The sequence below is a fragment of the Antennarius striatus genome, chromosome 3 (genome assembly GCF_040054535.1).
Source record: "Antennarius striatus isolate MH-2024 chromosome 3, ASM4005453v1, whole genome shotgun sequence".
Lineage (NCBI taxonomy): Eukaryota > Metazoa > Chordata > Actinopteri > Lophiiformes > Antennariidae > Antennarius > Antennarius striatus.
In genome coordinates this window covers 24,438,224-24,463,232 of record NC_090778.1, presented here as the reverse complement: position 1 = coordinate 24,463,232, position 25,009 = coordinate 24,438,224, and the positions used below count along the sequence as shown (strand labels likewise).

General features: G+C 42.0%; 1 protein-coding gene across 1 annotated transcript in view; it reads right to left on the bottom strand.

The window, feature by feature from the left end:
- Window positions 1–25,009, bottom strand: part of LOC137592789 (uncharacterized) — a 268,825-nt gene that overhangs the window by 222,779 nt on the left and 21,037 nt on the right. Inside the window, exons 3-4 of the mRNA XM_068311193.1 lie at window positions 1,772–1,814; window positions 40–280 (exon numbers count right to left, since the gene is read on the bottom strand). Coding sequence (XP_068167294.1) covers window positions 40–280; window positions 1,772–1,814 — 284 coding nt within the window. The remainder of the gene's footprint in view (window positions 1–39; window positions 281–1,771; window positions 1,815–25,009) is intronic.

Below are 25,009 nucleotides of genomic sequence, written 5' to 3'. Positions count from 1 at the left end.
TTAGGTGGGATTTGGTCCTCGATGGATTCCGACTCGTACCTGGTGCTCCTTGAAGTCGGCCCTCTGGAAGTCGTAGCCGAGCTGGGCGTAAAAGTTGTTCCCAAAACTGAAGGCTTGTCCATTTTTAGTCCACAAAAAGGAGTGTCTGCTTCCGCAGGACACACCAGCGACATCGACCTCCTCCTCCTCCTCGGCATCGCACCCAGTCTCCTCCGGCCTCCGTCGTGGGAGCGCAACCCGGACCGGACGCTTCTTTATCGCTTTCTCTCCATCACCCAGCCTGGATGACGCAGATAGAAAAGAGTTAAATGCTTCTCTCATTTTTTTTTCCTCCCCCCACTTTGTTTGAATTAATCATTCAAAGCAAACTAATTAAAACGGTGAATGTTTTTGTGTCACACGTGAAAAATGGATTTAATTATTTATCATCCGTTTACATTAACAAAACAAGCAACAAGCGATTTAATTTCAGAACAACAGAAAAAAGGAGATCGCGGTATTGTTGCTTAGTTATTAAATGTAGAAAAAGTTGAGCATAGCGCGTGTATAACTGGGGTATTTCGTGAGGGTCAGAAGTAATAACTGGAACCTAACTCAATTCCTAACTGTACAAATGACTTTACAAAGGCCTCGGATGACGGTGTGTTTCTGTCTCCGCGTCCCCGGTGTGAGCGAACAAAGAACATCCAAGAACCCTTTTCAAGATGAGCTGGTCAAACGCAGCCCCAGCACCTCGGTGACCCGTGGGCTCCCAGCAGCTTCAAACAAAGCTCTGCTGTTTGCTTCTTGATAAAATGCTCCTCTTTGTATTTGTTTCCCTGAGCCAGCGTCATAACCTGCAATGCCCCGGCCATATCTGCTAGTTTGCGGCATGTCTGGGAAAAATAACAAACAGTCTTCTCCATTATTTCCACAAACGGGGAACGAAAGGTCCTCACCCGCCATCCCCATGAGAGCCTGTATTGATTACAACAATGCTTCAACTCAAGACAAGACCACTCCGGGGTCACTGCTATTTCCATCAGAAAGTTTGCCAGTTTAAATTTACACAGCTCTCTCATACTCTTCTCCTCTCTCGCCTCCAGTGAGACACGCAGGAGTTTTTTCAGATATCAGAGTGCCCATTGTATAACGGAGATGCTCACCCTTTGCTCTAGAAGTGGGTGTTGCAGAGCTCCCACTATAGGCTCCTCAAACTATAAGCTCCCCACTGGAGAGCCTCGACCTGCTTAGAGGGGTCAAAGCATCATGAGAAGAGGAGAGAGAGGGAGACAGAGAGAGGTACGGATAGCATACGAGGGAAAATAAGGGACAATGGGAGATGATGAGAGAGCGAGAAGTGATGCCTTTGTTTCTTTTGTGAATTTCTCTGAGGTCTGCTGTAGCCGCTGTTTGAGCGCTCAAGGGCCTCTGAATCACTGCAGCCCCCGGGCCCTTGGATGTCATTACAGCCTAGACTGGCTCCTGGCTAGAGAAGTTTTAACAAGGAAGGTCAACAGTAGGAAAACAACTTATCTTTGTGAATAATGGTGTCTGTCTGTTCCGTCTTTCTGCAACATACAGCCAAACGATACGGTGTCACTGAGGCGTATGAATCGCCGATGGGCAGAACGAAACTAACCGAGGATGGCTGAACTTTTATGAATACCAGAATAGTCCCATAAAGTATTATTACTCCTTCTTATCCTTCACACACTGTCATAAGGAAGTGGATAAAAGTCTGAGCAGTGATTAAATATCATAAATTGTTCTTTTTTTACGCTACACTTACTGTCCACTGGTGCCATTCCCCCATGCAAAGATCTTGTTGTCCACTGTGGAGAAAAAGGCAGAAGAGGACAACGTTAAACAGAACATACTTTCTTTTTTTTTTTTTTCTCCTGGGGTGGGGAAGGTGCGAGGGGGTTACTATATGGAGAAAGTGATTAAAAAGCGGTAATCTTCAAACGCCGTCGATGTTCCGTATTTAAGGGCTCAGGTTGTGTATCTTGAAAGCGTGGAGCGAGGGGTGTCGTGTCAGTGGGCGGGACCCTTCCCAGCCGTGTGAAGTTTGATTAATACAGGCTCAACGGTGAGTTCAGACACGGGGGCCACCTCTCACACACCCCGCTGTAAAATAATGAGCCTTCAGCAGGGAAGGAATAATATACACTGGGAGGAGAGAGACAGTTCCTTAGTCTTAGTCCGGACTGAATATATTCAAATGAAATGAGGAGAGGAGGCCATCCTCGCTGATTAGACCTGGGGAGTCTGTATATTCCTCTATGTACTTGTATTTAACTGTCACCTCTGCACTCTAACAATCCAATATGGCACAGATCCATATGCATACGGTTCCTATAAATACCCACCACTGTTACCTGTTCCTGCGGTGATTCCTAGTCATGTCGGAACACAGACGAGCCTTATTGGTCTTATGGGAGCTCAAACACCACAGGGATAACAGCCAATAGCGACGGACTTTACTCATCAAGCCATAGCGGGAGCCCTCATGCATTATAGAGCAGGCGGCGTGATTTACCTAAGCTTGTCAAGAGAGAAAAATTATCAGGCAAATGTGGGGCGATAAATTGTAATCCATACTGCATATGTTTGACTCGTGACCTTTGGCATTTGGAGGGCCAGGTTGTGTGAGAGAGATGTAGTAAAATGCGTGAAAGGTAATAACAGGAAAGCTGAAATACCACTTGGATATTTTGGGGGGAAAAAGTGCAAAAGAGGTCACTGATTTTCACACTATTTATTGCATCTTCCCAGGGATTTATGGTTAATGCTACCATCATGAGAACAAGAGCAGGATACAAGTATATTACCTGAAGATCTAACACACACTCATGCTATAAGCATCACTACTTTTTTTTCTTAACAATTGGCACACAAGCTATGAATATACTTTTGAGATTAATTAAAATTCCAATTTAGGTATGTATAAATATTGTATTTAAAAACTACAGAAGGCTGTGTCAACTTTTCTTGCGCTCATTTAAAAACTTGCATATTTTCACGATGTCTGAATTTACTTTTCAAGGATTCAAGGACCGGCGCTAATAATAAGTCACTATTTATCTAATGGGTACATGTGTGTGTTTAGATTAAGCACGGCTGCTTTTAAACCAGAACAGAACAAGCTCAACTTTTTTTTTTTTTTTTTGCTTTGTGTGTCGTGATAAAGCAGATTCCTCCTTTTTAGAACGAGACGGCAACTCCAGCTTCAAGTTGAGCAACAAAAAGAAACGGCGCTCCAAACTTGTGGGTATTTTTAAGCTATTAAACTCTCCTGGAAATATGCATGTGGTAATAATTCACATGAAATTATATCCTTGAAGTCTGCTGCTAAGAACACGCAGCTCACTGGACCGACCACACTCATTACGAATGCTGCTAATTACCGGTCTGTGTTAAGTGTCTCTGGTTAGAGAAATAATAACACAAAAATACTATAATGAAAGGATATCCATTAAACCACCACACACTCCTTAAAAACATCAGCAGAGCACGGAGCAACTGCTCGGAAAATCATTGTAGCTTCGCAGCTGCAGAGCCGTTCCTGTCATGAATAAAGAATACAGAAATATTACAAGAGTCCAGGATTCAAGTTTACTTTTTACAAGCATAAGAATCCTCACTGGAGTAATGAAATAAAGATGAGAGCGAAAATGCAATGGGAATAAAGATTGTGACTGTTCCAGAGTTTTATTTTCTTGTTTTGTTTTGTTTTTTAAATATTTTTTAATGTGTGTGTTCTTTGGTTCTGGTACTTTTTTTTTTTTTTGTTTTCTTGTTTTTGTTTTCTTAGGCTCCTTTAACTCTTGAGAATTTCTATGTGGGAGTATGATAAATAGCGGTGTTTAAAGCACGCAGAGCCAAAAAACACTAAAATATTGGCAGCCATACGTCTACATGCGATACTCGGCGTTCGGGCACCTTATTAGCGAGATCCAGGGGGGCAAGGAGGGGTCAACCAGAGCAGAAAATAAATAGCATTCACAGCTTTACATGATTTTTAGTTACACGGTGCAAAAGTGCTAAATCAGTGGGATACAGAACTCCTTCTGACTGCTACAAACTTTACTGTGGACGGTGAGAGTTGAGCATCTGGTTAGTGTACCAGATGCATTCTCAAACATTTTTGTCCAATCAGGTTCAACCAACAGCAAAAAATGACTTCACGCATATTACTTTTACGCAGGTCCCACTGGCTTTCCTGTGTGGTCATAAGAACCTCGCTTTGTGATTGGTCGGTGGTTTCCGACCATCTTCCATCCCACTCATCCACCCACTCCTCGCTCCACGCCAAGGGCAGCGGCCGGCGTGGGGCGCGGACTCCGACAGCGGTGCATCCAGCTGACGTACAGAACTGATGGTCGGGGCGGAGTGTTCATCCTCTTTTGCCCCCCACTAGGCCCCTGCTAGCCCCCGCTTTCTCTGCACCAAAAACCCGGGCACCAGCATCCTAGCGGCTGGTGGCCCATTCCTTTGCTTCCCCCCATAAAAATAGCCCGTCCCATTATTCTTCTGCCTCCCGGGGGCCACAAGGTCTCCAGCATCATTACCAGGACTAAGGATGTGACTCTGCTGCCATCAGTTGGCATCCCCCCCACCCCCACCCCACCCCTGCCAACCCCCTCCTCCCTCACTCCTCTAATTATAGGTCAAGAACTCTTTTTGTAAATTATAAAACCTTTGTTCTTATCAAGAAAATGAATCAGGCGGGAAAGATACCACGGGAAGCAGAGGAAAATAGGGATGACGAAAAAGGAGGAATATGGTCTAAAAAATTAAAAAGGAGGTGAAATTTTTTCAATTATAAAACCCAAGCTAATTTGGTATGACCAGCGACTGTCATGCATGGTGACGGAGCTCCATTATGCAGTCATTTGAGCTCTTTCAAATTAGTTATGTTAATGTCCTGCGTGTGAATGTAACACTTGGATGGGACAAGATTTCAGCAATTAATTTCTACAGTCAACGGAGAGACAAGCAAATTTATTTTCCCCCTCTCAGGGAATTGGTGGCGGAGGGAGTGAGGAGGGGAGAGAGCATTCTGGAGCAGGGAACAAGCTAAACACAAGACCTAAATAAAGCCTGAACAATGGGAGCCAATGCCTCCTCATTCATTCAATTGACAATGTTTTGCAGCTTAAACCTGTTTTATTAATTATGTTTGACATTTCCTTAATTAGTTTCATTTACACCAAATCAATCCCTGCTGCTGTACAGCGTCATTTATCATTTTAAAAAATTTGCATAGCCGGTGCTGACTTTTTCTACTTAATTATACATTAAAAGTGTCAGCCGCGCTTGCTGCCTGGCATTATCTGAGGCAGAAAGGTTTGTGGCTGGACGGGGGTGGCATTAATCATCAGGGCGGGCGTGGGCAAGGGGTGCTCCCGGTCGCCAGCGGGGGAGCCGAGTGGGACTTTTCATTTCCGAAGCGTGATGCTTCCGGGGCCGTGGTGACCTCGATGAACTACGGGGAGAAGGAAGACAAATCAACGACCTGCAGCAGCCCCTCCCAAAAAAAAAAAACAACAACTAAAGCTTGCTGCCAAAGTGCGGTGAGAGGAAGGAGAGAGCATAACCAGGGAAAAGAAAAGGCTTCAAGATGTGTTGTCAACCAGAAAACTAAAGAAAATGTGGGACATAAAGGCATTAAAGATGCCTTTAAACCCTGTATTTCATTCACAAACAGGTGGGGGTGATATTTAATTAAAATAACTTCCAATAAATGGTAAAATCCCTCCTTGACATAACGCCAGTTTTTACTGTTGCGAGTCAAAAATCAATACAACAACCGTACAAATTCCACTATTACTCCCATTGCAGCTCATTTGGCTGAGTCAACCGGCTGAGTACGGCTATTACTTCCCCTTCGGCAAGTTTGAGAACACAGAGCGAACTGACAACTCAAACACCTGGCAAGCTCTCTCCTGAGTAAATCTTCTGAGCGTTGAGGTGAACATGGCTTTACAAATCACCCTTTCAGGAACCCAGACAGAAATTGGCAGGTAGGCAGAACCGTGGTGTCAGGAGTGAAAATTACTCTGAAATGCAGAGCAAAGCAGGAGGCAGCGCGAGGGAGCCTCTGAATGCTTCAAGCTATGGGCGTCACATGATATGCTATGCTGTGCTATGCTACGCTATGAACAAGTGTTATTTTGCCCTACTATAGTGAAAACACTTTTAAACAGCCTCTACTTCTTTTAGAGGTAGAATACCAGTATTTACGTATTAACTCCTTAAGTTAATCTTATTAAAGAAGTCTTTTAATTAAAAGCTGGAAGCTGTAAAACTACTCGTCCTTAACACAAGGTGAGCTGCTTGAGCTGAAATCGGAGACAGGGAAACATCCTTAATCCAGATTTTGCGAGAGGAAAAAAAAAAAAAAGTCTGTCCCAACCCACTGATTTCTCATATAAGGTCCCCCTGAATAAGCTGTATCGAGATGTAAAGAGGAGGCTGTAGCCATTGCTGTGCTTGCAACGTCCTTCAAGGGTGACACAAAGGAGAGGCGGGCAACAAAGAACCTGATGAAGTGGCTAATGCCCTGGCATGCCACAACAGGAGCAGCAGGGGGGCGGCCAGAGGCGGCTACGAGTGCACGCCTCGCCGCCCTGTCTGGCCCCAGCTGAAGAACTAACTATCCTCCATTAGATGCAGAAATGGCAATCCGAGATCTGCCGACGGAATTGCAATGGATCAGATCAAGTCAGTATTTGGGTAAAATGAAGAAAAGAAGGAAAAAGATTTTTTTTTTTTAACATGCAGGGGACTGCTAAAGTGTTTTATTCTTATTTGGTGGATGGAATGTCTAATAGTATCCTAGAAAGTTCCCATCAGCATTTTAATGGTGCTACATTGACTGGGAGAAGTTCGTGTTATTTCAAAGTAAAGTGGCAGAAATAAGCCGATGACTCTTTTCACTCATAAAAATATAATAATTCATCTAAGCGATCACTCTCAAAACTAGAACTTCCCTTTCTTCACAGCCCCCCCCCCCTCCCTAAATATCGCCATCAATTCCCCGACCAGAAGCACCCCTTTAAATGCAAAACATTTCCGCTATCAAGGATTACGCTTCCTTTCAGGATGTATGAAAAACCCTTTGTGGAAAATATGATGATGAATTCATGGGCCTAAAACTCTGGGGTAGTTTTTACATCGGCGAAAAAACGGAGGGAGGGGAGGAGAAAAATCACCTATTTGGATGGCATACATTACCATTACTCTTGTATTGTGTCTCCACTTTTCATAATGACAGGGATAAGTGTCCTGCTCCAAATGCATATCCGCTGACAATGGAGGCAGACATTACTTGGTTAAAAGCTCAGGGTCCTGTGGGTAAAGAGGCCCAGAGAATAAAGAGTATCCGTCATGGCTAACGAGCTATAAGGATAGCACATTGCCTTTATAAATCACTAGATCTTGCTGTTTATTTAAATTCATTGGTGCCTCATTATAACTGAGCTATGCACCTTTAGGTCTGAGTTGATTAGGAGTGCCATAGCTCAAAATGGCTTTTAATTCAGTGAAACGCAGCTCTGACCTTGGTGCCGTAACCCTGACTAAAAAACTCAGTGACTCCCACATTAATAATGATGCTACCTTTACTGGGCCGAGGAGCTGCGCCGCTGCTACTTAAAATATGTATTATTAGTTACCAGCGAAGGCACATTTATCACACCAAATTACCCTTCGGTGTAAAACTGCTTAATTCTGGGTCCCTGTACCCCTCTGCACTATTACCTGCTCTTTAGAAAGGCCTGGAATTAAACGTGGGGATGAAATGTCAGGGTAATGGGGAGGAGGATGCAGGTCGATGGGATGCACACTTGATCATTCCCTAGTGGCCTTCTTAACATCAGGACGATATACTGGATGTGTCATCCTCATAAAGGAAATTCCAGTGCACCTTGCTTTGGAGACCTTTAAAGATGCAAATGAAGCGACTTCTTTAAATATACTTTGCATGGTTCATTAGAATAGAATGCAAAAAAATAAAAATAAAAAAGATGTGAACTGGAATAAAACACAAGATATTGTCCAGAAAAACGACACCAAAAGAGTCTTTAAATGAGTAAAGAAAGCAAAAGTAACCTTTTCTGTATTCAAAATGGCATCATAGCAGACCAACAATAACACATCTATGTGCAGGTACGCATGCCAACACAATCACACATACACCCCCCTCCCTCGCATACCTTCATGCTATTACAGAGAGACCTGAGCAAACCAGTCTGCAGCCACATGCACTTGTCACTGTCCATCCCCCTGTGTGCCCAACAGAGACCGATTTCTTTGACCAATCAGCTGAATGATCAAATCAATTAGGTGCTTTGGACTGGGCATCAACAGCGGCCCGCTGCAGCTCCAATACCTGTGGGCTCATCACAGCCGCCTCATTAGGTCTCTGGACTCCACCCAAATCCATACCAAACAGACAAAGACGGCGGGCCAGAGGAGAGAGAGGCCGTATGGGGAGAGAACTAAAGATGACTAAACTTCAATAGGTGAATTAGATGCATTCCCACAATAAAATACCTCGGGGATCAATTGTGTTTATGTGGTGCAACATCTCAAAAACATGTAAAAACAATACAAAGCGATCTAACAGATACATAAATGGGAGTATTTTGAGTGTTAGCCATATAATCTACTGTTATGAGACCAATGGGAACTCACTGGTATACAGAATTACTTTTCTCCAAGGATGACATCAAACGGTCCAGTAATAATTTAGATTACCAGGGACAACATCCACGTAGAGGTTCACAGAGGAACACAGACAGCGCTGGCACAAACACATTCCTCATATCAAACACCACCGCACAATACATAAATATATGCACAATGCATTAATGGTGTGAGGACGGAGCAGCGGGGGGAAAAGAGACGTTACGCACGTTCCATCAGATGTCGAATCAATTAGTCACGACCATCTTCCAGAGTCAGAAATAACCACTCGTCCTCCGGTCTCCGGGGAATCGAGGATGGGCCCGGGCAACAGAGGAAAGATGGGAAAGTATTCAGAGACCCAAAGGAGGAGGAAACTGAGAGAAAAAGGAGAAAAGGGGATAAATAATGCTGTCTGTTCTATACTGCACCGTCTAGCGTCTCTATCTTCGCTGGATTTCCATACACACAGACAATTCTACGCTCTCAACAGAAGCGCTTTGCATATCAGAGGGCACTCATTTTGCCCACTGCAAACATTCCGATCATTAACATGTGATGACATTATCTCCCTAATCACACTACAGTGGGTCTCCTCCATAATGTATACAACACGACTGTAACGCTGACTCGAACCCCTCGCGACGGCTTGACAGTATCCTGGTTTTGATTGGGCTGCTGTTTGCCTCTTTTTTCCCCCCCCCTCTCACCGCAAAGCCTTTAATCTTTTAATCTGAAGCATAAAGCGAGTGTACGCAGCACACGGATCACGTGACCACTTTGCTAAAAAAGATAAAGAGACATGATTATTTCGTGTAAAAGGAAACACAATGGAGGTCTTTTTGCCTGCGGGCTAAAAATAATTTAATCTGTCATGTAGGTGAACAAATAACAGCCTCACACCTGAATAGCACCCATTATTACTGGGTTTCGGAAGTTGGTTGGCGGATTAATCTCTTCCTCTTCATCTGCGCTGTGGTATGTAGAGGACAAGCTATTGTGTCTGCTCAGACTTCCTCCTAGCCTCAGTAATCTGGTGCAACTGCCAGATTAGAGCAATTCACAGAGCACTGACTCGATAAAGTCATCAAAAAAATGTCTTTATTAAAATCCATGTTGTCAAGAAAATGACACACAAAAAAAGAAGGTATTATCTAAAACCTGGATGTGCGATTGCGGGTTTAGTTTTATTGCACCAAAATTGAGGTGCTTCACTAACAGCAACTATAAAACCACTTTCACAGTGGCGACACCTGACAACTGTCTTGCTCTCCGAGACAAAAGGGTTGTGTATTCTTTTATTTTCAGTTGATTCTCAGAATCGGCACATATATTTTCACACAAACTGAGTGCTGCAAGTAACATTAATTAAAACCTTCTGTTTTTTTGCATCCCACTTCAAAGCGGTGATCTATTGTAATTGTCAGTGTTTGTGTGTTCATCCGTCCGTCCGTCCGTTCGTTTGTCCACCAAATATCTTCGCAACCGTTGCAGATACAATAATGAAACAAAAAGCATATTACTTGTGCAGCAAAGGGGATGGAAATGAGATGATGACCTTGACCTTGAGAAAACTAGGTCGAGGTAAAATTTTAACTTTTGTACACTTTCCTCCGGGATTATTAAAGTATCTATCTATCTATCTATCTATCTATCTATCTATCTATCTATCTATCTATCTATCTATCTATCTATCTATCTATCTATCTATCTATCTATCTATCTATCTATCTATCTATCTATCTATCTATCTATCTATCTATCTATCTATCTATCTATCTATCTCAGGAACTGGATATGATAGAAAGACAAGGGAGGCCAGTGTAAGACCGTAGATCAAAGCTACTGCTTTGATCTATAAAAATAGGTCAGAGCACTAGCTTTGATCTTTGACCTATGCAAGTGAGTCAGGGTAAAATTTTGAATTCAGGGGTGTCACGGGATGTTCCTGTCTGTGACTGCCTTGTTTAAAGTTCCAATGGTGAACTAGGAATAATAAGTCAAAGACAGGTGATCCTCCACACAACGCAAACCAACCCTCTGGGTAAAAGTGTTGTTGTTTGCACATGGCCTCAACTCCTGGGGGCATTGTAGGGGGGGGGGGAGAGGAACCAGCGAGAGCGATGTAGATGGAGGGGGTATCCCACAAGCCTCTCTGATTCTGCCTGTTATTTTCTCCCCGGTTGCAGTCAGTGCTCCTTGTTGGTATGGGTTGCAGAGGGAAAGAGGCGTCAGAAAAGCTCCGGTCCCCGCTCTGATTCCGCCACATTAAATGGTGTGTGTTTGTGCCCTAGGGATCGCAGCTCCTCAGCCTGTGTTTGGGGTACTTTGTCAGATGACTCAGTGCGTGTGATTTATGAGCTCTGGAAAGGTTGCATTTCCAGCACGCATGGACGTCCGCATGGTAAATGGAGAAATTCTGAATTTATTAACATACAATGAATGATGATTAATGTTTTGGTATAGATCATGCTCTCTTTTCAGATGTCTCAGCATGGGGGTGATATATGCAGCAATAAAAGGATATGTATGTACTCAAAAGCACATTGAATGATGTTGGATCCATGACTCTTTTAGATACGTTCACTACAGGAAGGCAGTGAGGGAAGAGTTTTTATTTTATTGTTGTCTGAAGTATCCATGTACATATATATATATATATATATATATATATATATATATATATATATATATATATATATATATATATATATATATATTCATACACACATACATGGCACAACAGCACTCATTTGCATTCATTATCATCCACACAATGTCAATGGCTCTCTTCTAATGTACCTCACACAGCCAATGAGCGGTTGTTTAAATTAAAAAACAAAAAAACTCAGAGCAAAAGAATGCAATTCAGACCGATTTCAGGACACATTTAAAGATCCATTCATCAAAATCCCAGCCATTATTAACTTTCGTATTCTACAACACATCTTGTGTCTCTTTCATCAGCTTTTTCAATATCTTCTCAAATACATTACTACCAGTGTCGAGCGGGTGTGCTCACCCTAGGCCAATTACAGCACTGAACCATAAAGGTAAGCAGTGCTGAAGGAGGTTTTGTTATATATTTGCCTTTGTGTCCCAGCCAGACTCCCACAGTAGTAGGTGGGAAGTACAGGGAATGTCATCTTTCTAATCGCATTGACGACAGAGGAATCAACATGCAGAGGCATGTTTCTGACAGGTTTTTTGGGGGAACGTCTACATGGGTAAATGTGATTCAGCCCACATGTTTGCATCTCAGAATTGTGGATCAAGGCTGACTTCAGCTTATGCAATGACCTGACCGTTTCACCCTTTGGAATGTGATGAATTTTGCTCTACGCTTGCATGTGGGATGAAAAAAAGAAAAAAAGAAGAGGTGGCCTTGATGGAATGATCATTCCATTGTGTATATTTCAAAAAAAGTGTGTTTAAACATATCTTGATGAGTGTATAAATATGCGAACAAAGACATGACTGCGTCAAATGTGGCAAGCATGCTCGTGTTTGTGTTAAATGCATGAATAGGTCAAGCAAAGGAGAATAAAAATATGTATGTATGTGCATGTATGTGCATGCGTACGTGTTTGTGCGTGATCGTAGCACGGATCTGTTGGCTGTCAGAATAAACTGACTGGTGATGAGGGATGGAGAGAATCAGAAACACATTGAGCTGTGAATGGGGTGTAAGCCGCAGGGTCGCCCTGGCACAAAATACAACTGCCTCGCACATCATTACCCTCATCGCCCTTAATGCGTACAACACTTCGAGCTACAAACAGGCTTGACTCCTGATCACACGCACACACACACACGGGCACACTAACATAACGACCCATGCAGTCACAAAAGGATGCCGCACACAGGTGTACAAACTCGCGTAGGTCTACAAACGTACACGTGCATTGTGCACTTGAACTCTTAAATATGAAAGAAAATTTCATTCTTAACACAATTAATAACAGATATGTAATAAAATACAACTTAGTACAGCTTGTGCTGAATCAGCTAATAGTTTGTGAACGTACGCTGTGTGGCAAACAAGCTGGAAAAAGTTCTCTCCGGTAATTATAAACCACCCCAGTACTGGTTTCTCTGTTGCCAAACTAGTTTTTATGTCGACCCAAATGTGTTCTTTGTCTGTTCATCTCATTTCAGTCACTCCAGTTAGCATCTGTTAGCAGCTACTTCAACAAGTAAAGTCAACTCTTCACCAGGAAACGGTAAATTTGAAGTGCAGCAGGATCCTTTTTGGTATAAGCGTTTTAAATATAAGTACAATGTGATGGTGGATGTGATCTGAAAATATCCAAATCTCAATTTTTTTTTATTACAGCTCTGCTAACAAAGTGAGCAAAAGATGGCACTTCTTCAGACTTTCAGATCTTTTCCCATTCTGAAAACACGTAGAAAGTATTTTTAGACATTTCAAACAGAGCTGAGCTCTGCTGGGAATATTACTATATATCCATTCAATTGCAGGACGTCCACATATAAAGAAAAAAAAAAAAACACTGGAGTTTCAGACTATAACGAATGCCTTCCTCCTTTCTTGCTGCATGAGAGGTTTTAAGAATGGTGTGATTGGAGAAGCAGTAGGGTATAGAAAAAAAATAGGGAGGAAGAGAAGAGAGCAGAAGATATGATGCAGAAGAGTGGAAGAGAGAGTTAAGCCAAGCATAAAATAACTTCAATCTAACATCCTCTCAGTGGGGCGGTAGGAGGCAAATAGCAATCCCACCAATGCCGAGTACTCAGGGGGGTTCCCCCCACCTCTCATTGACCCATAGAGAAGAGGATCATGGGAGAGCTGGGATGAGACAAACCCACTTCAATTAAGGCACGGCAATGTCTCGTCAGCACAGCAGATGAGGTGTCAGAGAGTTCAGCCATGGATAGATCACAGGGAAAAACAGTTCCTAGCTCAGCACAGTCAGAGTCTTGCAAGCTTTGGGCGATTTTTTGTTCCCCTTCCCTCTGGCTTTTTTTGAACTAGTCGGCAAAACAATCCGGTGTGAAGATTCGTGCACCTTTCGTGTACGGTTTCCTCACACTACTGACCCTCTTCACTGACTGATAATCTTCTCTGTAGATTTCAATTTTAGCATTGAACTGCAACAACATGCCTGTAAAACGACATGACTCAAATGTGCCATCTCAAGGAGGTATTCATAAAGAACGACACAGATCAAAGTTTCTCCGAAGGGAATCAACTCACTGAGCTGATAAAAAAAACAAACTAAGAAATGTGCCATCTTATATAAAAGATAATCTTTAAAGTGAGAGGCCCCAGGAAGCAAAGGAGGAGTATCGGTGAGGGGACCTTTGAGATATTTGCGAGGCCTTTCCTCTGCCAAGGGTCTCTGGGTAACGTCTCTCTCTGTGATTAGTTTGACATTACCATAATATCGGCTTTGTCACCTTGCATGCCAGTTTTTAAGGAAAAGTGCCATCCTGTCCTTTTTTTTTTTCCTTTTTTTTTCATGCAGGTATCAAGCAGGCAGGCATCCCAAGGTATAGAAGCTGTTTTCTGATCTCTCTTCAACCCGGCAACTCCCCCTACATCCCCCTACCCACACCCCCACCCCTCGCTCCCTCCAGTGAAACTCCACTTGAGAGATGCAAGCTGGATTTGGCTCCCATCCTCGCCTCTTCCCCAACGCTCTGCATGGCTGCCTAGTGTCAGAGCGCCAACTCTCCCGGCCCAGCTGCACTGATTAGCACAGGCAGATTATTAGCCAGGCATCTCCTGGAAGCACTGCGTGCTTCTTCTTCTTCTTCTTCTTTCTTAACCCTTTTGTTGTTTTTGCTTTCAAATCACCGCGTCAACAGGCAGTTAACTGCATTATTCTGCAATAAACAACATCAGGGGAAGAAATAAAGAGAGAAACAAATGTCCCCACATGTACAAAATCGAGTTCGATGATGCAAACTTGTTAGTCCGGCTTGTGGATACATCAGCAAAAAGTGATTCATCAGCACTGTGAAAAGAGCCCTCTCATCTTTCATGCCTCGTCCCTTTCCCCCTCCCCACAACTTCCACCTCCTCCTCCACTGTCTAGCACCTGTCCTGCTGCCAAGATTTCACCTCCTAAACCCCGGGACGTGGGCACCCTGCACTCAAACTTGTGCAATGCCTTATCTGCTCCCCACACACTAACATCCAGCATCTGAGGCATCCTTCTCACCCTCTGCCAGAAATATGTCGGCATCTCTCTCTCTCTCCCTCACCCCATTCTCCATCATGTTCTTTCTCACCCTCTTCTCCCTCCCTCTTTCTCCCTCTCTCTCCCTCTAGAGCTTTGCATTTGAAATTGAACAGACACTCAGCCAATTTATCATGGGCTGACACGTGTCATGTCCAAGGCCTAACCACAGGGACTTACAGTAGGCATTGCATTTATCCCTTTTGTTGTCAGGAAGGACCAAGACAATACCAGGAGCTATTAAAAAAAAAAAAAGGGTTGAGGAGGGGAGAGGAAATATTAAGGGGTGAGAATATACCATTAAACATCAGCCAAGATTGCATACCTGTGATTTCTACCTCTCTGAAAGGTTGCAGACCTCTGCAAGGCTGAAGCCAGCATATTTTCCCAACCAGCAATGACATATGCAGCGATGCAAGGCATCTGGGTATGACCCCAATACAAAACACGACTGGTGCGAGATGGGTCGGACAAACAGTTAGCACAATATGGGATCAGACCTGTGTGCATGGGGTTTGAACCTATACTGTAATTTGAATTTTAATATCGTATGACTGTAGGACCCACAAGACAGAAAGTTCTATCCGGATGCCAAACAAAACAGCTGACTGAAAAGCACGCATGGGGAAACTATTAGGAATAAATTTCCTAAAGAAGCCTAAGAAGTGAACTCCTGGTTGCTGAGTTGCTGGTTAGATGCTTTCATAAGCCTCAGTAAAGAGCAGAGAGATACTCTATAGTAATCATTCCCGAGACACCAAAGGGGACAAAACAGTTACTGTGCATCACATAAAACCTTTTCTATTTAATCACCTTATCTCTGGATTATCGCTATTCTTTTTGAACAGGTTCTTTAAAATAACACAAGTCCTTATCATTTCGGTGCATGGAAAAGGCACAAAAGATGACCCCGCCCGATAACGGTGTCACTGCAAAGAATGTATGCATTCTCCTTATGCAGACTAGGTGGAAAAGATAAAGAGAATGGGGACAGAGGCTAATGAGGTGAGGGAGGGGTGTGTGTGTATGTGTGTGTGTGTCTGGTAAAGTTATGAGCCGCAAGGTTATTAATAGGCCTCCTCCACATCCATAGGCTTCCATTCATCCCCCTTTACTATAGTATTTGGCATGAATGTTGGATCTGCTGGGAATTTTATATTCAACCCAGTAAGTCTCACATTAACTGACAGGCAATCCTCACAATTACCTAATATAGTTGACAAGACAGTACCGTCTTCCATTTCCTCTTACTTAGCGGCGGATACATTACGACATCATACATCTCCAGGTCGTGATCGTCTTAGAGCAGCAAACTTGAGAGCCCGTGAGACTCTTCAATTACCAGTGGTAAGTGACCTTTTACAAACTAGCTTTAAAAGCCATTTTGGCTCTTCTAGTAATTAACAAGTGGTTATGCATGGGAGATAATTAATGGAAGGTCAAGTGTTCGCCTGCTAGCCTTTTCTAGATGCCATTGGGCCACTAACACCAAAATCTGAAGTTCGGAGCCCGTTCAGCTTTCATCTAGTTTTCGAAGTCGTGCTTCACACACGGGAATAAGTTAACTCTGTGGTCTGCTGTATGATGGAAACATGGGTTGCGTAATGTAAATGTTGTTCTAAATATAGTGGAGACGTGATGGTCAAATATCATCCATATTCAAAATAGTTTCAAGGTTTCAGACTTACTCACTGCATTCCCAAATTTGCTTTTTACAGTCTTTCGTGGATTTTTTTGGGAGTGACTTTCTGAATCTCAGTCTGGTTTGTGAAACGCCCTGAGATCACCTGAGGATCAGGCAGCGTACAGATGTGCATTATCGGCACATGATTGGAAGAATATGTTCTGTTCCTCTATGACAATAACGAGCCACAAAGAAAAGATTGTGAAGTGTAAAGAAAGCAGTGGCCCAAGGTCTGATCCCTGTGGAGTCCCAGTGAAGACGTCTGTCAGCATGTCTAAAAAGTAGTATTAGAAATTGAAAAAGAGTCAAAGGCATCAGTCAGATCAAGGAAAACTACAATTCAGGTCGTGTTTGCGACACTGTTTATTTTAAAATCATCGATTGCTCTTATGAAGACTGTTCCTGTGTTGTGATTAGCTCTGAAACCTGATTTGTTAATAAGTATTATATACATCTGGAGTTAGTTAATGAAAAATAATATTTTGCATAAAAAGGACAAGATGGAATTTGTTCTCTTTAATTGAAAACCATGGGATGTTCCTTGTTTTTTTTGCTTCAGAGGTGCATGTAAAATGCTAGTCTAAGGGGAGCTATAAATAATACTTTAACTTCCAAAGCAATGAAAGATGGATTTGAAAAGTTTTGTGAGGATGTGATCCAGAGAACAGGTGCATGACTTTAGGCACTGAATAACTTCTTCCAGATCTCTGGAGTTAACAGGTGCAAATATAAACATTAAGCCCATGGCAATAAGTTCTTATGAGGGTGAGGCAGGGTGAGATGCATTTCTGCAGGAAGTTGCTTTATTATCTGTGATATGGGGAACTTTCTTCTTGGAAGAAAATAGCCGATTCATCACATTTGGTCATATGGAGAAAATTCAGGTAGGATATACTTGGGGGCATGAATCAGTTGTCAATTTAAGAGAATAGAAATGTGGAATCACTCTGTCAGCCGACAACTATGAGGCTGTCTGGCAGTTTTTATGTCTTTGTTAGCACCACCACAGAGAGTTAGGGTGGGGGTGGATTGATAGGTGCCATTCAGAAGGAACTTTGGCAATGGTTCAGTGTACTCATCATCGGAAGGTCGATGGTCTGATCCTCAGCCCCCGAGTCTACATTTATACAAATCCCTGAACAAGTTACTGAACCCCTTTCCTCCAAACAGCTGTTCTACTGTTGTGTGAATGATTACTTGAAAGGTTAGCATTCGTGATGAACTGCTAACACTGTGTGAACGCTTGTGTGATTGTCTTGATGATGACAATCTGCACATAGTTGAAGTCCAATGGTCTTGTGTGATAAAAATTGTTGTTGTGCCAGGTCATAGGAGGATTCAGAAATATATCTGCTCTCAAAATGTCATAATTTTACTTTCAACTTGGGCTATTTATAGTTATGAATTAAATCTTGAGTGATATAAGGTCAAAATTCAGGGCTATCCTATATCCTTCTGGCTTTAAAGGGCGTCAGATATTCTTGCACATCCTGAGCTACACCAGAACTGTTGAATTATTCTGCTCTCATAGCCTTGTATATTTACCCCATTTTTTATTTTCATAGTGTAAAGGCTGATGTTGACTACTATTAAATTTCCCTCGAGGGCGCACTCCTTCACTCACATGCTCCTATCAAATGAGCTAACAAAGCATATCAGGGTGTCGTGTCTGTGAAACACTGCATAACCTTTGTTCACCCTTCATCAACCCTCCGCCCCCATGCTATTACCTCAGGACTATTCCCTATTCCCTGCTTAACCTTTGTCTACAGGACTGGTGTCACATAGTGCACCACTCTACTGCTCTCCATATTCCACAGTCCCTCACCTCCACTGACACCTAAAGCTCGCTTGTCACCTCTGACGTGCATGAGCGCATACGAAATTGCGTTGAAACACAGAGACATAAACACTAACTGCAAGAACGCACACATTTAGAGACATGCTGTAAATTAGTGACACACAGAGACAAACCCACACATAAATGGTTGGCCAGTGGAGGGTTTCATATCTCCAGGTCTTTGCTCCTCGTGCAGGAGTAGCGGCACTTGTCATTCCCACCCAGCTCTGTCCCTCGTTCTCCTCCCAGCACACACTGGCAAAAACCAGCGATAGTGGCAGCAGAGAGTGGCATTGGAAACGCTTGTGCCAGTTGCCTCCTGATGGCACCTTTGGGATTGGTTAAGTTTGATTTGATGGCTTTTCCTGTTAATTAGGGTTTGGAGGTGACTCCTGAAATGGAAATGGGCAAAATGTTCAAAAAAAAAGACCTGCCAATTCCCACACACCCCCTCCATCTCCACCTTCCAAAACATATGACCCATATACCGGAGTACCTAGTGTGGAAAGTAGAACAATCAAGTCATTTGAAGTTATAGGCCACTATGTATTTATGTTCCTGCCAACGTGGGCCGGGCAGTTCAGTCAAAACTAATCATGTGAAATGGTCTAAAACTTGTATGCGGAAAAAAAGAAGAAGTCAATAACAAATAAGAGAACAAACAAAAGAGTGTTTGTTCTTCCATTAATTTTGCATGGATATTTGTTTAGGCATCTTAATTTACATGTCAAGTAACATTGCCTCCTGCTGGTCTGGAGAGGAGCTACATGTGCATAAAATGGTTCATAAGTTCTACCTTTTCCTCCTTGAATGTGGTGATAAATGAAGTAACAAAATAGACAAGATTAAGAAAACAACAACAACCAGGTATCATTTATAACTTCTAAACACTGATATTTGATCACAGTGAAGAAGCAGGTCAAGAAACACTTCCTATTGCTTACACAAGACTGCTCGCCCCTACCTCAACCCCCCTGTTGCAAGATCCTTTAACTGCAGAGTAGGACTCTTAAACGCATACAGTGCACAGCGGCCCAGCTATTTCTGATTTACTGTGTGTATGTGCAATTCTCCATTTCATTTTACAGCTGGCTGGGATACCGCAGCAGGAAGATGCTGCAAAAAATTCCAAGGTCAGGCCACACAGTCGCTGAGATGAGATAATGCATGGACGCCTCATGTTCTTCCTTTAATGCTGCCCATCCATTATCAGTGATAATTTCCTCTTATTTTCAGTCAGCAGGTTACTTCTGTTAAGACTATTTTCCAAAGTTTGCTTTGTGTGTGTGGGTTTGCTTATATTAGTTTATCAGTTTGAGACAGGATTTATCTATCAATCAAAATGAGCGAGGAAAGATCGTGCAGGACAAGTTAGCAGAAGAAAAAAAGTGTTTTTATTTAACTTCCTAAGATGATCTGATCCAAGGGTGGGATAGAATGAAAGAAAGTGGAAAGATTACAAAGGGGAGAGTTTAAGAGATGACATACGCGAGGTGACTTGGAGAGACGAGGGTTTTGTCAGGGGTGGAGGAACACTAACAGTGTGCTGACAGCATGTAGAGCAGTCACCAGATATATCTAATCAGCGAAATGTATTTCCCTCCTGCTCCGCCCTGGAATTGTTCAGCGGTCAGACCTGCTGGGGCAACACAAATGAATCTTGGCGGAGGTGTGGACAAAGGCCGCCGTAAGGTTATGGCATGTAGATGATTGGAACTCCACTGGTTTCTAAGGGAGCTGCCATATCCCGTGGAGTGGGTGTCACAACCAGATGATGGGGACAAGGTAACCACTCCCCGGCCAACAGGGAAGCGGGCTGGGCTGCCACACTGTGGATTTGGAAATGCGTGCACAAAACAAGCTCACAATCCAATAAGCATACTCATCCAAGAAGTATGATTCAGATCCAGAATTTATTGTAACTCACAGAAACCACTGGAATAAAAAACAGCACTGAATAAAAAACAGCACTGAATGAAAAACAGCACTGAATAAAAAACAGTAACTGAAGAAAATAATTCAATTGTTTTGTGGGTTGTTTTTTTTTAAAAAAGCAACAGTTTATTTCTTCTTGCTTCTACCCTTTGTAGGAATCTGTTGTTTTAATAAATGCAAAATAATGATAAACGTTGGTCCCGTAGAAACTCTTGCACTTCATTCCGTTCTGACCTCAAACTGGCAGAAAATTTTTATCTCCATTTCATAAAATTAAGTTAATGTGCATTTCTTCGCCTTACAAAAGTGCTACCATATTATTCTTCTATTAAGTATTTCTTTTATTCATCATTCATCGGCCTTAAACTCAATGGGTTTTAACTTTATAATTTGATCAAATGCAGCATAGTGTTATCTTCCAGGTCAGATAAACCCTGATCATCATAATTCAAACCCGAGGATAGAAAAAAAAAACGCTCTCCCTCAATACTGCTTTTGTAATTATATTACTGTCATAACTTATTTGGTTTGTTAGCTTATTATTGTCAGTCCTGGGGTCGCAGGATGGTAAGGAAAGAAGCTAATTTAGGCCTGACCTCACACTGTTAACCAATCACAATCCAGTGGGTGTGGATAGAGGTGGTTAAGGGTGTGGCTTACGATGCCCCCATGACCCAAGGCCCTGAGGGAACCTCAGTCATGCAGATGCCTCGTCTGTGGGGCGCAGGCTACCTCCTTTTATTGTCAGTGAGGAAAATTGTATGATGAGCAAAAATGTGGAAAGATGTTGTTGAACAGTGATTCTCAAGGTCTTACAAACAGACGGCAAAGAGGGAAAGGGCAGCCCCGAATCACAGGTCGGAAAAAAGGGCAGAACACCAGGTGGGGATTTGTGGGGTACAAATAGTGTAACGGAGAGGAAGACGGGTGAGTGGAGAAGGGGATAAAGTGCGTGCATGTGTGTGTGTGTGTGTGTGTGTGTGTCTGTGTGTGTGTGTGTGTGTGTGTGTGTGTGTGTGTGTGTGTGTGTGTGTGTGTGTGTGTGTAAGCAGTAAAGAGAGATTTGGTATGTGTGTGATTGTGTGCTGAGGTGAGAATGCTTTTATGGAATACAGGTGACAACATGCAGACCAGAGCCACCGAGCAACAATTACTCAGATGTGTGTGAATCAATGTGTGTGTCCAGCAGAAGAGATATGAAGCTTTAAAGCTTAAAACATAAGTTGAGCGTTAGCAGTATTTTCCTTGTATTTCTTCATAAAGACTAAAATTCCCAGGAGCAAAGAAAATGCACATAAAATTGTTATATGAGATGACATAAGTCGTTTGTTTATTTAATTTCATTAATTCTGTCATCATGTAAGTTCTAAAAGTTCAAGTTAAAATCCAACGCTGAATGGTATAAACTTGAGCAAAGAATTTTTTTTCTCTTTTTGTATTTTTTATTATCCAGTATATTCACCTTGGAGATTCTGCAATAAATATTTTGTTTTAAAAGATAAACACATTTCTTGTGCACTGTAGAAGGCTATAAATTCTATTTAGTAAAAATAAAAAGCAAAAGTTGAATTCATGAAGGAAGTAAACTTTTCACTAATAAATATTTAGAGATTTTGTCAATAATTAAATAAAACCCGGGGAGTGATTAGTTAATTTATTAATTCTACACTGAGGCCAAAAAATTAAAGCACGTCCAGTAACTCTCTCGCGAATTGATGTTTTGACAGAATATAAAGTTATTTCCTTCTCTGTATCATTTCAAAAGTCAGACTGAGGTGAGTAAAAACAGTTAAACAAAAACAGAAAAAAAATAAATCAAAATGAACTAAATACCTGACATTTGATAAAAGAAATCCACTTCAAAGGATGTTTTTGCCATTGTTTTTGTTTCCTAAAAGAAAAAATCATATTTCTGTTCATCCTGAAATGAAAGAAAGCAATTTTTTAAGGAGTATTAAATTTGATTGGTAAATTGTTCACTTTGAATTCTCTGTCACGGATGAAAATTAGAACTTTATTAAACACTGGTAAAAGGGGATCATTCCTTTGTGTCGAACTTGACCCCAGCTTCCCCATCAGTCACTCAACTTGAAAAGAAATTTGTTCAGCTGCTGGACTGCCGAGGTATATTTGTGTAACGTGTCAGAGCGATTCTAAATTATTTCAAAATGATCGTCAAAATTAATTGAAATATTTTCAAGGTAACTTTGCAATTCCTTACTTGTGAACATTCACTGTGATGCCAAATCATCATCATTTATCAGGGAACATTTTCCTGTCTAATAGTGTCGACACAATGAAAATAAAATATTGTGTGGAACACTGGTGCCCCCTAGTGTTAATTAAATGACCTCTTGATTAAATCAACAATGACAGGAACTATGTCCAATCAATACTGCCTGGCAGGAAATAAACTCTTTCAAACATGTTTCATATTATGGTTTCACTTGAATACTGAAGGAGCAAATAATTCATTTCAACAAATTAAAATAGTCTGACTTTAACCTATGAATATGAATAATTAAGACAGATGGCTAATTTATTTTTTGAAAATTCTATATTATTTTTGTCAACAAAACAACACCTTGATTTTAACACTGAAAAAAGTCATACATTTAATGCACTTTGTCTCAGTTTGTCATCACTGTTGATGAGGTTCAATCAACAAACTGTTAACAAGCCTTGTTATTCTAGTGTGTGTGCTTTTTATTTGCATGCGCTTCAGGAGTTGGATGATTTCCTTTCAATCCAACTGGTGCTGATGGTAACTTACATGATTAACATGGGTTAAAAACTACCAACTGGGCATCAGCAGGAGACAGAAAAATTAGATGACTTTGAAGCACACAAGTATTTATTGTACCATTCTTAAATAAAAACTAAAAGTGTTTTTGTTGGTGACCCTAAATTACCTTATTATTAATTACGTTTAAAAAAAAGAAGAAGTGCACATACATACGTATAATTATCATTATTTACCATACATCATTTCTCGTGTAGCATTAAATATATTAACTAACACACACACACACACTCAACTGCACATAGTTTTTCCTTCAGCAGCGCCTGAGAGAAACTGCAACATGGAACTCTTCTGTCATCTTGGACCGTTGGAAAATTAAGTTATTCTCATCTGGCATTCCTCCCTCCCCCTAAATCCCTTGATCACAAAGAAGCCATCAAGCTAAAGATATGAAAGCACCCCGCAACAACCCCAAAGCCCCTCCAATAAGCATGCCATGTTTCTCATGCAAATGCCAAAGAGGGGCACTTACAGGAGAACTTGAAAAAGTAGAGACCCAGTCGGTGCAGCTGGATATTATAACGCTTGCTTGCTAATTTCTATGGGTCAGCTGTGGAGGAATAGAGCTGCCAATCATTTTCACATGTAGCAGAATTTGTCGGTCTACAAACAGGGGATACTTTGCTGTTGCTATGGAGACTAATCCGAGTCGGCAACTCTCCCTGCACCTCTTGTCCACATTCTGCATGTTGACACCGTCAGGCTTTTTTTTTTTTTTTTTTTAAACTACCTGATCACACATTTTGCTGGAGGCTGGCGGCGCCACCAGAAAGCTCTCAAATGGAGTTCAACGTACCCGAGGTCAGGAAGAGGGCTCTGTCACTCTCTTTGACTCACAATCTCACACACACACACACAGACACACACACAGTGTTGTAAAAAAAAATAAAACAGGCACGTGAAAGTTATTTCTTCTTCAAGCATAAAACAAAGTGTATATTTGGGGAAACTTCAGAGGCATAAAAAAAAACTTCACGTCATGTCCCTCGATGAGACGCAGCGCTTAAAAATTGAACTGCTACAGCACTTTGAGAGAAAAAAAACATAATTTTTCAGAATTTATAGCGTAATACAGCTCTATTTTTGTTTTTGTTTTTAAAAATCACAATCCAGTGCACAAACAATTTTTTTTAATGATATATACCCGCACGTATAGATTTCCAGGAAGAAAATTCTTGGTTGTCTATTTAAAATGCTGCGCATAGATCCTATACCTTCTCTCTGCAAATCAAATATTCATGCACTACCTTGTTGTCTCCAGTCCTGAGGGTAGAGCTGGAATTACATATGCCTCACACGCATCTTCATGAATCATATATCACTGTATATCTACACACACTCATAGTGGCCATTATGGAGTCCATACACACAGGCGTAACAAGACGATGATATGTACGAATGCAGATCTACGTGTGAAAACAACTGTCCAGCTCTCCGGCTTTATTCGGGAGCGTATGGGTGAGGATTGTGGTTCTCGGCTCGACGGGCCTGGGAGGGAGACGAAAGCCCCGACGCCGGCGAAGCACTCGAGTATGAATGAGAGGCTGGTGAGGGGAAGGTGAAAGACTGGGGAGGTGGGAGTAACCTGACTGTGGAAGGTTTTGTACATATTCTCAGGGCAGTGGCCTTTCTCTGTGACGGGACGGGCTGTGCAGCCCCCCCCCCCTTCAATTAAGCAGGAAAATTGATGTGTATCATTAATTATGTCAGTAATATCATAAATCATCACTGGGTGCAGTAATTAATTATTTTCTACTCCTGTGAAGAACATGACAGAGTAGAGATAAATAAGGGGGGAGAGAAAGCTCAAGTGGAGCGAAGGGGGGGTGGGCAGGGAGAGAGAGGGAGAAAGGAGAGGGAGGAGGGGG